The sequence below is a fragment of the Sprattus sprattus genome (assembly GCF_963457725.1).
Source record: "Sprattus sprattus genome assembly, chromosome: 14".
NCBI classification, from domain to species: domain Eukaryota; kingdom Metazoa; phylum Chordata; class Actinopteri; order Clupeiformes; family Clupeidae; genus Sprattus; species Sprattus sprattus.
The window spans coordinates 11811131-11826215 of NC_137912.1; the positions used below are offsets into that span (position 1 = coordinate 11811131).

The window sequence follows — 15085 nt, forward strand, 5'->3', positions numbered from 1 at the left end:
AACGCGATCAAGGCATTTGTCGATTGAAAAGATGTTTTTGCCGTCCTTCCTACGGGATCAGGTAAAAGTTTAATCTATCAGATGGTAATAATACTACGTTGCTCTGATTGGTTCTAGGTATCCAATTCAGCGAAGAGGAATTTTCTTTCCTGGTTCGTTGAAACACGCCCCATAATCACAGCCAAGTGGTCCGGTCTCAGACTCATATTCTGACTAGAATTATGAGTATGACATCGTCAGGCTAACAACTCCATTCAGAGCCCGTAAAAAAAACCTCCTCACGCTACAATGATTTGCGTCTTGACACTCACAGGCCAGCATATCCAAGCGCATTTAGTGGTTGCTCAAAAATGTATCTATCTTATACGTCGCTTAAAGCTTTTTCTTTTGTTTTCTGACAACATTATAAAAGCTGTAACCTTTGACACCAGAAGGTTGAAAGTTGTCTTAACGGTTTTTTTAGATTCACAAATGCTCTCCTATGAGAGGGTAGACACACTGTATTTCTTGAACGTGAACGTCTAAATGGGTTTTCAGCACCGCGGACAGCGACTGTGGTCCCGGTTTTGACACGGTGGGCAGGGAAAGGCAAATTGAGTATGGTTCCACCAGGTCTATTGGTAAAACAAAATACAAGGCTTAACACAAGGCGTAAACAACTGTAGGCCTACACTGGGTCTACCTTGTTAACAACATTAGCAAAGTATGCCTACTTCACGGCAAGATATGTAGCCTAGTGTAGTTGTTATAGTATTCGCCAAAAAAGAAAAGGATTAATTTACGTCTATGCTCTATTATCTGCTCATTTGAAATGCATATTGAATTACCTAAGTGTAAAAATTGTGCTATACAAATTTGCCTTGTGTTGAAGGTGGTCATTCAGATACTGAGAATACTGAGAAACCGTTAACTTTTTTGAATACGACAGTTTATTCGTTTATACCGTTTCATATTAATAATCATATGTATGTGTTAATATAGTAATATGTTTATATTCTACGTTTTATCGTGGCGGTATTGTTTTTATGGTAAGAAATAAAATAAAATAAAATAAGAAAAAGGTTCTACTCCACGGCAGTAGGTGGCAGCATTGTAAATGTTTGAATAAGTACTACAGTTAACCATCATTTCCTGTATCAACATGGCTGGTCGTTTCTGTGTTCACGTAATGATCCGTTGCTAGCTCCTCGCTTTTTTAAGTTAGATTCACCGTACATTTAAAATAACTCGCTTCCTGCGAAGAAAAAAATGTCATCCGCAGAGAACTTCAAAACTAGTAAGTTCTTTGATCTGGTATTTTACGTGCTTCTTGAAAGTACTAGCCGACTAACTTCAGCTAAGTTTAGCGTGAACACATCAACAACAAAGACCCTCAATCTGACATCATTCAATAAAGTTTTAACAGGAAGACATGCTTCTTTCTTATTGTAGAAGTAGTCACTAAGTGGAAAATAAAAGTACTCGGATTTCTGTTCTGCATGAAGCAGTGAAATAATAAGCAACACATTAACATGGCCATGATAGCTAGCTCCTCAATGTTGTGCACGATGATATAACCAAAGTTAACGTTACCTCAGATTTCTGGCTGCAAATGGATTTTTTTTTTTACATTACAGATCAGCCTGTGCACATCCTCATATTGTCATTTTCAGCTTACCTATTCCACCTTTACAGTATCCTGCAATAGTGTAAATTGACCTTGTGTGTAAACTGCAATGATTTCTCTCTGCACAGTTCCCTCCCTGCCTCTCTCCTCCCTGCGCCTTCTGGTGTCTCCTACACGCTTGATGACAGCGTTCATGTGGCAAGTGGCAGAACTCCACAACTATGCCCATTATGGGAAGTTGGAGGAGTTTGTTAGTCTGGTGTCCAAGGCAGCCCCCAGGTTCTTCAACGAAAGCCAGAGCTCAAGGCTCGTTATTCAGCTTCGGACACGGGTGAGAAAACAGTGTGCAAAGATACTAGTAATGGTACTTGAGATTGTATGATGGACTGTCTTGTCAACTAATGTGTTCAATTAAATACGTTGTGCTATTGGCGGATGGATAATGAACATATTAACTTATTTTAAGCATAAATTACATTTGTCTCATTTTTGTGTAGTTGAGTTGAAACCCTTCCTGACTTTATTTGTCGGTAGGGTGCAGTTATAATTGCCCTTGTCATATATGTGTTGATGAATTCAAATAGAGTATTTAAGAGAACTGAGACCTTGTGCCAAGCTATACTGTTGTATTGGCGTTTTATTTCAGTAATGTAGGCAAGTCTATTATTGCTTTGTTCAGATGATTTTGGAGTTTTATCGTCCTAAATGTCCGGCACCGAGGACTATCCAGGCTCACCTTGACATGTTAAGCAAACTGAAACAGTCGGTATGGGATTCTGTTTTTCTCACTTACTTGACTTTTTTTTGGGGGGGGGGGGGTTGCTACCCCTCCACACACAGTGATATTTCTGCAATTTTAACTTGGCTTATTTCAGAGTAGTGATGAAGAGGCTGTGAAGTACTTGGATGACTTCGCCGAACTGATTCGAACTGTACTGACACACCCGCCTTCAAGAAGACATTATTTCCAGGTTAGTGTGTGTACTATCCTTCACAACAACACCTGTGGTATCTTTCCACACAGTTTTATCTGGAAACACTTGTCTCCCTCTCCGTAGAATGTTTTTCCTGAGCTGTACGGTCCAGAATATGATGCAGCACTTGAGAATCTGGTCTTGGAGTTCCTCTCTAAAGTGGAGGAGTTGTTGCCGGCGCCAGACTTGAGACAGGTTAGTTTCAGTGAATGTTATCAACTCCAAAAAATATACCACATTTGTCTTCAAAGTCAAATGTCAGAAAAAAGTTCCTGGCAAAACATCAGCAATAGTAATTTATTTAGGGGAAGGTATACAAATATCACCATGTGGTTTTAGATAAAAATAGGATTTTTAAGAGTAATGAGCGTTTAAAGTGTCTTTTTAATATGACTTTTTGTTAGATGAAAGGACAAATTATTAGACTTAAATATTAGACTTAAAAGCCACGCATCCCCTTAACATTCTTCCTGCAAGAGATCTGTCCAGTGGCTTAACATTTTAAAAAGAATATTTGGTGATAAAAGCTTCTGCATCCAAGCTCTTTATCGCACCCTACCCTGCCTTGCTTGTACCCACAGACTGCAATTCGGCTCCGTGCCGCCTCCTGTGCTTTGGAGGACTGTTCACAGCTACTTATGCCTCCTGAAGACCTTAAGAACCTTCTGAAGTTACACGGTGACACTGGTCCTAACACAGAGGAAGCTGGTGAAGTCGCGGTGATTAGCGGTATGCCAATAATTTTATGTCAAACGTTTACTTATGTTTACTCAATATTGCTGCTTTCCTGTTGTGTTACATCTGAACTAAGTCGTGCTTACATTATTTTGTATGACCCATGTTCCTGTCTCAGTAAGAGCAGATAGCTGTGACAATAGCCTTTAGCTTTCAAATTACTTTTGTGAGGATTGTTGCTCTCCTGTAAGCATTTGAACTCCTTCCCCCCAGAGAGCCCTCTTCCTGCAATGAGCAACCCCCCACCTTTAGTCTGAGGGGGTTAATTAGAGCAAAGCATGAAGTGTGTGTGTGTGTGTGTGTGTGTGTGTGTGTGTGTGTGTGTGTGTGTGTGTGTATGTGTGGTATGCATTTGAACTCCTTCCACCTAGAAGCAACGTGCAACCTCCCAACCTTTTGTCCTCTGTCCTCATAGTACCTGTCTCCCCTTCCTGCCATAAGCTTAAGACCACACCCTATAATGTTGTGTCACCACTCTCTGTATGCCTGTGTTCTCCCTCCCTCCTGACTGGTATAAATGCCAACAAATTCTTGCTGTCAAGAAGGCCTCAAGTGGTGTATTCTTTAAGTTTTACATGCTCATTAGATTCAGAATTGTTTTTGTTGTCAGAATTTCTTTTGATGTGTCTTTTTATTGTTTTTATACAGAAATGCCAGCATGAAGCAGTTGTGCAAGATTTAGTATATGTACTGTCATCCAATATCTGACTCATTTTCTCATAGTATTCTGTTCATTCACTCCCCTACAGGTCCTCCTGCCTGTCCTATTGAGGAAGAAGTTATGGTCATGGCTGACCCATCCAGTCCAGTAGAAGTTGCTGAAAGTGTTGTGATCACCTCTTTAAGTGACCCTAATGAAATTGTGGACTGTGATGAACCACAGGGGTTCGATGGTGTAGAATACGTGTCTAATGAAGAGTACAGTCCCAAAGAAGCACCTTCCCCCCAGGAAAGAGCGATAGTAGACACCCTCCAAAGCCCAGGAGACGCCTCAAGTGAAGGTGTGTCAGAATCTGTGAGCAATAAGACAAACCAGCAAATATATGTGATCCAGCAACCTGCAAAAGCGGTTGCAAAGCCTGCCACCCCCTCCACTGTATATGTGATAAACCCTGTTGCTGTCAGAAAGCGCAGCATGAAAGCGACAGAAGTCACACCACTAAGTGTGGAAAAATGGATCTCCCAAATAGCAAGCAAAGTCATTTCACTTCCTTTCCTACCATGCCTTCCCAAATCAACCATTCTTCGTTCCAGGTCTGCTGCTAGGTCTCGTACTAGTTTACGCGTTGATCAGGACAAGACTGTTCTCCGCAGAAAGACCACGTCCAGTCTAGGTTCACCAGACGAGTCCCAGGAATCTCCACAAACTCGGCGGCACCGTGAGACATACACATGTGACCAGTGTGGCAAAAGCTTTCCTTACCAGTGTTTGTTGGAAGACCACGAGCGCACTCACACAGGTCAGAAACCGTTCCAGTGCTCTGTGTGCGGGAAGACATTCCGGGCCCTCAGCTTCCTGACAATCCACGAAAAGATTCACTCCAACGTGCGTCCGTTCCAGTGCCAGGTGTGCAACAAAGCGTTCCGTAAGCGCACGGATCTGGCGAAACACCACCTGGTGCACACGGGAGAGAAACCGTACAAGTGCACCATTTGTGGAAAGGGTTTCACTCAGGGGTCATACCTGAAGATTCACCAGGCCTGCCACACCTCAGAGCACAATTACCCTTGCCCTCACTGTGAGAAGACCTTCCCCACGGCCTTTAAGCTGCGGATGCACGAGCGCTACCATACCAAGGAGCGGCCCCATCATTGCATGAAGTGCGGCAAGAGCTTCATCCACCTCTCCATGCTCAAGAGGCACATGGGCTACCACGCGGGCAAGCGGCAGTACCTCTGCTCCCAGTGCGGCAAGGCCTTTGTCTACATGTTTGACCTCAAAAAGCACCAGCGCAAACACGAGAAACCCAAAGAGGAAGTGCCTTGCAGCATCTGCTACAAGATCTTCTCCAGCCCGGAAGGGGTGAGATGTCACATGCGTATCCACACTGGAGAACAGCCTTACCAGTGTCAGGAATGCGGGAAGTCCTTCTCCCAGCTGGGCAACATGAAGAGGCACCAGCGCGTTCACACTGGGGAGCGGCCATTCACCTGCAACGTTTGCGACAAAACCTTCAAGCACTCCTCCCACCTGAAGGACCATTCGCACATCCACACAGGCGCTTGGCCGTACCAGTGCGATCAATGTGGCAAACAGTTCAGGTTCCCCGGGCCTCTGAAGAAGCATGAGAGAACACACATGGACCCACAAGAAGGACGAAGGAGTAGTCGCAGGAAGCAGGACCCCCAGAAGACCTGATTTCTTTTCAGTCATTGAGATGTTATTTGAAGTTAAAAGAAAGAGTTCAAGAGTTCTTGTTGTCCAAGAGACAGTAGCAAAGAGAGCTAGTGATGATGAATAAATACACGATATGGATAACTGAGTTAGCAGGTTACATAATGAAGTACATGATTTAGGTTTGTGCTTTTTCCCAGTCTATATTCGTTCCAGTTATCTGGCTAACTCAAAAATGGTCCTTTGTGGAATGCCCCCCAGGTAAAGAGGAACATAGACCACGTGAAGACAATTCAAAGTTACTTTTGGCAATAAACAATCCAGAGAACTAATAAAGTTGGTTTGTTATGCATGCCTGTATATTTCCTAGAATACTGTATTAATCCATGTATTTACAAGCAAGTTCATAGATACTGGTTTGCAGTTTAAAATAAAGAGGGTAAAGAAATACCAATCAGCTGTTAGTGTCTTACTTTAAGGTATACATCTTCCTAATAAAAAGAGGGGGTCTTACAAAAAGGTTATTTAGTAAAAACCTGCATTACATTACAAATAATCCACACTCACCAATTTGTACCCTTCGTTGCGAATGTGGACATTCAAGGTTGATTCGTGCAGAATTGTACTGTCTTCCGAAACTCCAGGTGGCAGTAATTCCAAGAAGGCCGGTAATGTAAGTACATGGGTTTCCCGGCGATCAAAGAAGTGTAAACATGGCGTCAGTCTGTATCACTGTACAGAGTAAGAAAGAAACAAAACAGCTTCAACAAGCTTAATTTGTCACGCGGGTGTTTTCTGAGTGGATAAAATAGTATCACCATGGAGCTGTCCGAGCGTCGTAGTGGTAGGTGTTAAATACCCGTTTGGGCGATTTGCTCTAAGTAACAGTAGATTACTTGTCCATGCTATAACTCCTTAACTATTGTCACGTGAACTGGTACCGTATCCATCTCCCCAGAGTTTGCTTGTCTATTCATATTAAACGCACCAGTTAATGCGATTATAAGGTACATTGGCTCACTGTTGTTGTCTCCCATTTTAACAGTAATATCAGCAAAATAACCATTGTCTTTCAGACGGGACCCTTCCTCTCGCTTTGCCATCCTTGCGTCTCTTGGTGTCCCCTTTGCGTCTGATGTCAGCGTGTATGTGGCACATAGCGAAATGCAACAGAGTTTCCCACTACGATAAGATGGAGGAGTTTGTGACCCTTGTGACCGAAGCAGTGCCAAGCCTTTTGAGTTACGGCCAGAGAGCTGAGCTCATTCTGCGACTAAGAACAAGAGTAAGGGTTATGGGGGGTCAAGTTGGAGGGGAATAAACATCTTATGATGTGAATGCACTATCTATGTATATGCACATGCACACACATTTATTTCTTTTCAATAAATTCCTTTTAGAGGGTTTTGGAGCTGTGTCGCGCAGAGAATAACCTCAATCCAAGGATTATTCAGTCTCACCTGTACAGTCTGGACAGCCTTGTAAAACCAGTATGTGGAGTCACCTTAAGAGAATGTCTTCAATATTTAATGTAGAATGAGTGAAACAAAATACTATATTTGGTCAAAACTGCCATATTTGTCTGATCATTGATTTAGGGTAATGATGGAGACGTTGACAGGTTCCTGACCGAATTTAGGACGTTTATTCAAGCCCTCCTAGAAAACACAGTCTCCAGAGATCACTATTTACAGGTCAGAAACATGGGTTTATTTATTTACGTTCCACTGTTGGCTAATGTTATATGATTATTTTAGACAGCTCTTGCTTTTCTTGTTTCCTTCCTCAGCAGTCACATTCCATGGAATCTGGGCTGCTTCATAATGCTGCATTACAAAGTCTTATATGGGATTTCCTTACCAAAGTAGACGGACTCTGGCAAACGCCTGATTTGGAGCAGGTTGGTATGCAGTACAGGCTCCTAGTTAATCTGGCTGATGAGCTACAAGACCAGAGCATGTTTACACTTGCCGGACATTTCTATTTATTTTTCTTATCATCGTGAAAAAGTGGCTGGCTGGCCTATTAATGAGTGATTGATTCCCCTCTCTCTTGTTATTGCCCAATGGACAGACAGCGTCTTGGCTAGGTGCCGCCTCTTCTGCTGTGGACACCTGCCTGCAACCTCTCGATGATCCAAAAGATTTGAAGAATCTGCTTCAGCATAATAACCAGTTTAAGACCAACGCAGACACACATGGTAAGCCTGTGTTTGATGGCATTCACAAAAAAATTAAACACTCAGCATAGCATGTTCTATCCACCAGGACCTGTGAAGAAACAGGTAATTCAAAGTCATAATACTCACAGTAAGGGTGAGAATTAAGTTTTTATATTTTTTTCTGTTATATGTTGTTAATTGCTTTGATGGCCCTCCACCAGAGACACAGATTCCCATTGAAGCCGCCTTCCCTGACCAAGATCAAGACAGCCAGTCGGTCTGGTGCCATACCACTAGCTCTCATACAGAGTGTTTGGAAGCTGTAGTGGTCACATCGACTCCCACTGAAGGTAGTCATGGCGATTATAATGATGACAATGATGATGACGGATATAGTGAGAGCAATCCAGCTGTAGTACAGAGCCTGTGCTGTTCGGAACTGGAACATATTACAAATAGAGAGAAGGCTTCAGTGGATGAAGACTGCCAGGTTGTGGAGAGGAAGCAGCTTGGTCCCGACAGCCCACATAAGGAAAGAGGCGAAGAGCAGAGGGTATATATCTTCTCAAGTCCTCAGGGGGATGGAGCCGGGGTTGGAGAACAAGTGTCTGAGTGTAGAGTAGTATTCCAGAGTGACGTTGTACAGGAGGCTCCTGATTCACACCGTAGAGGTCCTGTGTCACTTCCTGCTTCGCCCGTTGCCCAATCCTCCCCTTTTCTAGCGCAAGCTCAATTCGCTAAAACTATTCACCAAAAGTCAAGTCCTAGGCTCAGATCGAAAACCGTGAACATTGTGAAGTGGGTCTCCCAAATAGTGGGTGAAGGCATCTCTCTTCCAGTTCTACCTTCTATGCCTTCTAGTTCCTTTATTAAGAAGGTGAAGCTCACTCCTGAAAGCCGCAAAGCTAGCAAGGCCATTTTACGTAAAAAGAGTGAGAGGAAAGAACCGCTGAAGGTCAAGGTTATCCGGCGCACTAAGACGATTAACAAAAATCATGTGTGCTCAGAATGCGGAAAGGCATACAGCTTGAGATGGCAGCTGGAGAGACACGAGCGCACACACACGAATGAGCGGCCGTTTGAGTGCTCCGAGTGTGGGCGGCTCTTCTCCTGCCTCACCTACCTGACGAGCCACCAGGACACACACACTGGGGTGCGGCCATTCAAGTGCGATGTCTGCGACAAGGCCTTTCTCAGAAGGGTGTACCTGCGCAACCACCAGCGCACACACACGGGCGAGAAGCCCTTCAAGTGCACCGTGTGCGGCAAAGGCTTCTCTCAGAGTGGCTACCTGAAGATCCACCAGGCGACTCACACCGACCAACACCTCTTCCCCTGCCCACACTGCCCCAAGAGGTTCCCCAGTGCCTTTAAGCTGCGCATGCACGAGCGCTACCACTCTGCGCCGCGCCCTTACCAGTGCCAGCAGTGCGGACGGACCTTCATTGCCGCCTGTCTGCTCCAGCGCCACCGCGGTTACCACGAGGGTGAGCGCAAGTTCCTGTGCAGCATGTGTGGGCGCACCTTCGTCTACATGTCTGACCTGAAGCGCCACCAGCTGGCCCACGAGCGGCCGCCGGAGCACGCACCCTGCCCGATCTGCCATAAGGTTCTCTCGGACAAATACACACTCAAGTACCACATGCGCATCCACACCGGGGAGAGGCCGTACAGTTGCACCGAGTGTGGCAAGACCTTCACGCAGCAGGAGAACCTCAAGAGTCACATGCGGAGGCACACAGGCGAGAGACCGTTCCCGTGCCAGGTGTGTGGGAAGACCTACAAGCACTCGTCCAACCTCCGCGACCACATGCGCTGCCATACTGGAGAGAGGCCCTACAAGTGTGACCACTGTGAGAGGGCCTTCAAGACCTCCAGCCTCCTGAAAGCCCACCGGAGGACCCACATGGGCAAACGATGAGGGGCAGATGAGCTCCCCCACCAGGCAAGGCCCGACACTGAGAACAGCAGGAGCCAGAGGAAAACAAAGGAACCTAACGTCCGATAGAACTTGTATTCCTTGTACACTTCATCACCTCAATCTGTCAATGACTTGGATATTGCAAGTTACTGTGTGAGATTGTATGACGTATATCGTTACAACAAATGACACAAATGCATATATTGTGGTCACTAACATTTCCACGGTTTTAATTTTATACATCCACTCCTTGGCATATTTTGAAATGTGTATATTAAAATATCAAGAGCAATAAAAGGGCAAGTATTCCCAATGATTGTTGCCTTTATTTCTTGTGACTGCATCAGAATCATCTCCTAGGTTTGCTTGAACAACAGATGATTGCTGGATTCATACTTCTCAATTGTCTGAAATACTGTGTATGTGTGAAGATTGTTCATGATAGGTTATGATGCTATTTATTCTCATTTGACCATTTTACCTATTTGTGTTCATGCAGATAAAGATGCAGGCTGATGGAGGCTCATAGAAACATTCATAGTCTCTGTTGTGTCTCAAAGACAAGGTAGTAATGAACGTATACAGTTCTCAGTGACTGGGTGTTAGTCCAATGAATGCTGGCAATATCACGCCTAAACATGGCCTAATCTATTGTAAATTCCCCTAAATAAAATCTTATAACACTTTCCCATAAGTCATTGGTCACATTGGCCTAGCTTTGTAATACCTCTCTCACCTGATGGAGGTCTCTGCTGCAGCCGTGCACTGGTATGGTCTGGCGGAGGGAGGTTTTTGTACGGCCCTGTAACACTGTGAACACCCACACACTGTTAGGGTAATGGATACGTACAGTAGGAATGTCCTGCATCTTCAGTCTGGTCCCCACCAGTGGTCAGAGTGGCGTCCATCGGGATCCACTCCTTTGAAACCTTGATGGAGTTCCAGACTAACTTTTGTCTAATTGCATGTCTAATTAAGAGTTTAGGAACTTCTGATACCATTGAAGTGCTCCATTCACAACACTACTGACTTTATTGCTCAGAATACATTCCCATGTATAGAGAACACCGGAGTATTAACCACAGGGCTGCAGAATTGTTTTCAAAACCAATTGCGTTAACACTTCCCACCCCCACCAAAATTCACCAACAGCACTATCCTTCCTCCCCTTCTTTTTCACCCACCAGCCACTACAGATATCCTTGGAGGAGAGTGGGGTAAGATATTTTTTTTTCATTTAAAATGATATATAGCCAAGGGAATATGAAACAGAAATAAAAATTAATGCATACAACACAAGCTCATAATGTGTGCCAAACTCAAATAAACAAAATATGGGGTCCAAAATATACCCCATGTTAGCTGTCTGAGAAAAAGCGTTGTACCACCCAGATTTGAATGATTCTTCCTCCCACAGCTAGTGCAAACTAAATGTAGGGTCACATGACAGACGAAGATGTGTGTGGTTGCCCAGATACAGGAGGTGGGCCACTTACCCACTGGCTCATCTTACACCAATCTCCCCTACTGTATTGTAAGTCACTTTGGATAAAAGCATCTGATCAATGCGTAATGTGAATATAAGTATAAATATAAATTAGTTTGTGTTCACCTCATTGACAAATGTAATAAAGAACAGCTGAACATTTTATTTATTATGTATAAAATGGAAATGAACACTGTCCTCATAGGAGCTGATGGTTTTGAGACAGAACAGTCCACCCTAGGATCACTTTTCTTGGAGGAAAGAGAGGGTTTTGATGCGTGCTTCCAACCATCGGGCAGGGGGCGAGCAACAGCACCATTTTTGATATTCTCCCTTTTCACCTCTCATTGTACATTTGGTGGGGTTGGATTGGCTTGTTTCTGATTCATCCTGATTCTGAAGGGTGGCAGGTGACGGACAACTTTGGGAGGACCCAGGCTTTTGGGGGAACCCGTCCTCCTTGGGCTGGGGCTGGGACAGCAGACGGATGGCCGATATTGGAGAGAAGCTGAAAGAGGAATAGTCAAGCTCATTAGTGTCACAGCATCATTCATGTCCTCTGCCAATTCTCATTCACCAAGGAAAGTTTCTCATATAATCAGACAAACTTTATGATCATATAGAAGTAAAAAGTATTCATGCAAACAAAGCCCAGATATTAACTGAAACGAGCACCATTTACGTTTGCAATCAACTCTTTTTTTTGATGTAAGCAATTAAAACTTCACTTTATTCGTTCTACCTTTCTACCTTTTCAGTTAAATTTCTACCTTTTAGTTTGGAGAGTTCCCGCTGGGGCGGAGAGATCTGCTTCCACAGTGGTGTTCTCTTGGCTGCCATGTTGTATGGTACTCGTTTGTGTGGCCAGGGCACATTTAGTGTGAGCCTGCATGGAAAGAAAGCAAGGGTTGTTTTAAAGTGTGCTTCAAATGACTTAAGGCTACTCAATCCTATAATTGACCTTGATGGTCAGACAGTTTTAATGTGCAGATGTTATTGGCATCATGTGAGCTTAACCTTGTAGACAATGGTTTTGCCCCAACCTTATACTTTGTTCCCAGTCCAGATGATTGCTCTAGATTTCAAATAATAAGGACATCTGTCTTACCTTGGTAACAATGCCCTGGCACTTCTCATACAAACCCATTCATATATATCTACATGTTATCCTGTGTTTCATAAACTGAGAGCTTTATGACAGCAGTTCCTGTGTGTTTGGTGGCAGCAGTTCCTGTTTAGCTCTCCTCCCCCGGGGAAACCTCTTGGGTTACTTCCTTGCTTCTTTTGCACCACTAATCATAAGGGTCAAAAGCATATTTCTTATGGTAATTCATTTGTTTGATTGTTTGTTTGTTTTTGTTTGTTTATTTGTTTGTTCGAGCCTAAGAGCCTGCATGTCTATTAAGGAGGTCTTGCACGACCAGCCATCTTACTGACCTTTTGTCTGACTTGTTCCTTCTTGGTGTCCTGTCGCCTTCTCTCAAAACATATTGATGCGACTCGTGCTACCCCTCACCTCTGACAGTCGGACCCGCATTTCACGCTTCCACTCGTTGGCCTCCTGCTCGGCTTCTGGCTTCTGTGTTTCCTTCAACCTTTTCTCTTCTTGTTTTTCGAAACTTGGCCTGAAAAGCTTGGTCACGGCTTGGCAAAAACGTCGTGGTGCAGATCTTATTTTGTCAATCCCCTCAGGACGTTTGACAATTCTTATAGTCCATCTCCTGTTGTTTTGACGTTTCCTTTCATCATCTTCAGGCTGTGTCCTTAACTTCCTGTTTTCCTCCATCTGCCTTTGTTCATTCATTTTCCTCTCCTCCTCCTTCCTTTTCGCTTCCTTATGGGCTTTCATCATTTCTGCTTTACTCTTTTTTCTCTCCTCGTCCAGCAGACTCTTAAAATTTTTCTCCTGCAGTTTTTTTCTGTACCCTTTTAAGCAGGCTTTTAGGCTAGCTGCCTCTAATTCCAGTTCCTTTTCAACCCTCTTCTGAATGTTTTCAATATCTACCTCTTGCGCGTTCAGCACTTCCTCTGTCTTTTCTTTCAGGTGTATAAGAATTGATTTCTCACTCTTCCATGTCTTTAGCATGTCTTTTTCTTTTTTGTACGCCCTCTTGGCCTCTTTCTCCAGCTCTTGAATAGAATCCAATTTCAACCCAGTGGTCAGCACCAAATACCTCAACTTCGCGTAGCGCTCGGTTGGGTCTTCCTGTTTGAGGCTCTTCTTCATGGCCTGTGATGGTTCGGGGACAGTATGGCTGTTGGTTCCTCTTGGAGGTAGCTTGTACGTGGCTGTGTCGCTACTGTTCTCACTGTCACTCTCTGACCACGCTCTCATCTCACCTCTTTCTGTCCCTAGCTGATCCTCCTCAGTCATACTTTCATCCTCTTCACTGTTTTCTTCATTGCCCAATGAAGCCTGAAAACCAAAGAAAAATAGTTTTGTATATAATTATATATACAGTATAAATATATGGTTTGAGTTTTGGGGTCTCATACACTTATAACCCAGGACTATGAATACACTTAAAGTGGACCACTCATTAACTTGCATTAATTTATGGCTCTTCAGATGTAACTGCAAGTGATAGCATCTTAGTTACCAAGCAGTCCTGCTTAGAGATCTTTTGATATACCCTAGTTTGTATCATGTAATCGCATTTTAAATACAGACCATCTCAATTCAGTGGTCGAATCAATGTTCACGTCACTTGAATTCAGCTCAATTAAAACTCCTCAACTTGAACTCACTCTGGTTGGTGGTGTGTGTGTTGCATTGCTTCCGGCCACGGCTTGAAGAGTGGTTGCACAGATCAAGATGGTGGGTGGTTCATGCAAGGGGTCCCTGAGTGATTGGTCTGGAAGGTCTGGAATGGATATGAACTCGTGGGGGAAAGTACACCTGTCTTGGACAGAGGAGCTATCAGCACAGCTGATTGTATGAGAGGATGAAACTGACCCGGGTAAAGTTTTTCCTGAATGATCTCGATGGGACAACTGTGAATCCTTTGCTAAAGAAATTTTGGAGGGGGGCAGCTTCTTCTTTATGCATCGTCGTGACAACTGGCTGGACAGGCCAGTGTTCTCCAACGTGCTATTAGGAGCTGATGGTTTTGAGACAGAACAGTCCACCCTAGGATCAATTTTCTTGGAGGAAAGAGAGGGTTTTGATGCGTGCTTCAAACCATTGGGCAGGGGGCGAGCAACAGCACCATTTTTCTTCTTACCTCTCATCGTACATTTGGTCGGGTTGGATTGGCTTGTCTCTGATTCATTTTGATTCTGAAGGGAGGCAGGTGACGGACAACTCTGTGATGTGTGCTCTGAGTCTGGCTGTAAAAGGTGAGCATCAGCGTAGGCCTTGACCCTCTCCTGTCTCCGTGCCAGGATTCTTTTAACGATCTCAACCAACTTTTCCCTCTCCAGCTCCGCCATTTTCATGGTCTCACTATCATGGATCGTCTCTCTCTCGGCAATGAGGGCATGGGAGCGTTGGGACTCTCCTGCAGTCACCTGGAATGGTTGCACACCAGGAGCAGAGGCAGTTGGAGCAGGAGAGGTGTGCAATTCAACCACCAAGTGAGAGGCTGGCTGACGCTGACTTGAGGAGAGCGGAGGAATGGGAGCACGGGATGCCCCGAGAGGAGATGGCATGACAGCGAACGGGTGGATCACTGGACTCGCCCTTGAGTAATGGGCTGAATGTCCAGGTAAAATCTGTGCAATGTGTGACTGAAGCTGAACTCCTGCCTGCCAACTAGACATCATGTCGGCACCAGCAGCACACTGCAAGTTGTCTTCCACAGCACAGGTCTGCTTGGACTGTTGAGGTGGAGCGGGTCCAGGTGCAGGTTTTAGTGTTGGGAGCAG

The 15085-nt window shown here is 44.4% G+C and overlaps 1 protein-coding gene across 1 annotated transcript; it reads left to right on the forward strand.

The window, feature by feature from the left end:
- Positions 1–1143: 1143 nt before the first annotated feature.
- On the forward strand, positions 1144–9843 carry LOC308375313 (uncharacterized protein). The gene is made up of 10 exons (XM_080851389.1): positions 1144–1276; positions 1735–1937; positions 2286–2372; positions 2482–2577; positions 2665–2775; positions 3162–3309; positions 4065–5672; positions 6811–6935; positions 7724–7850; positions 8033–9843. The coding sequence occupies exons 1-10, from the start codon at positions 1249–1251 to the stop codon at positions 9730–9732; spliced, it is 4233 nt and encodes a 1410-aa protein (XP_080707515.1). The 5' UTR covers positions 1144–1248; the 3' UTR covers positions 9733–9843.
- Positions 9844–15085: the final 5242 nt, after the last annotated feature.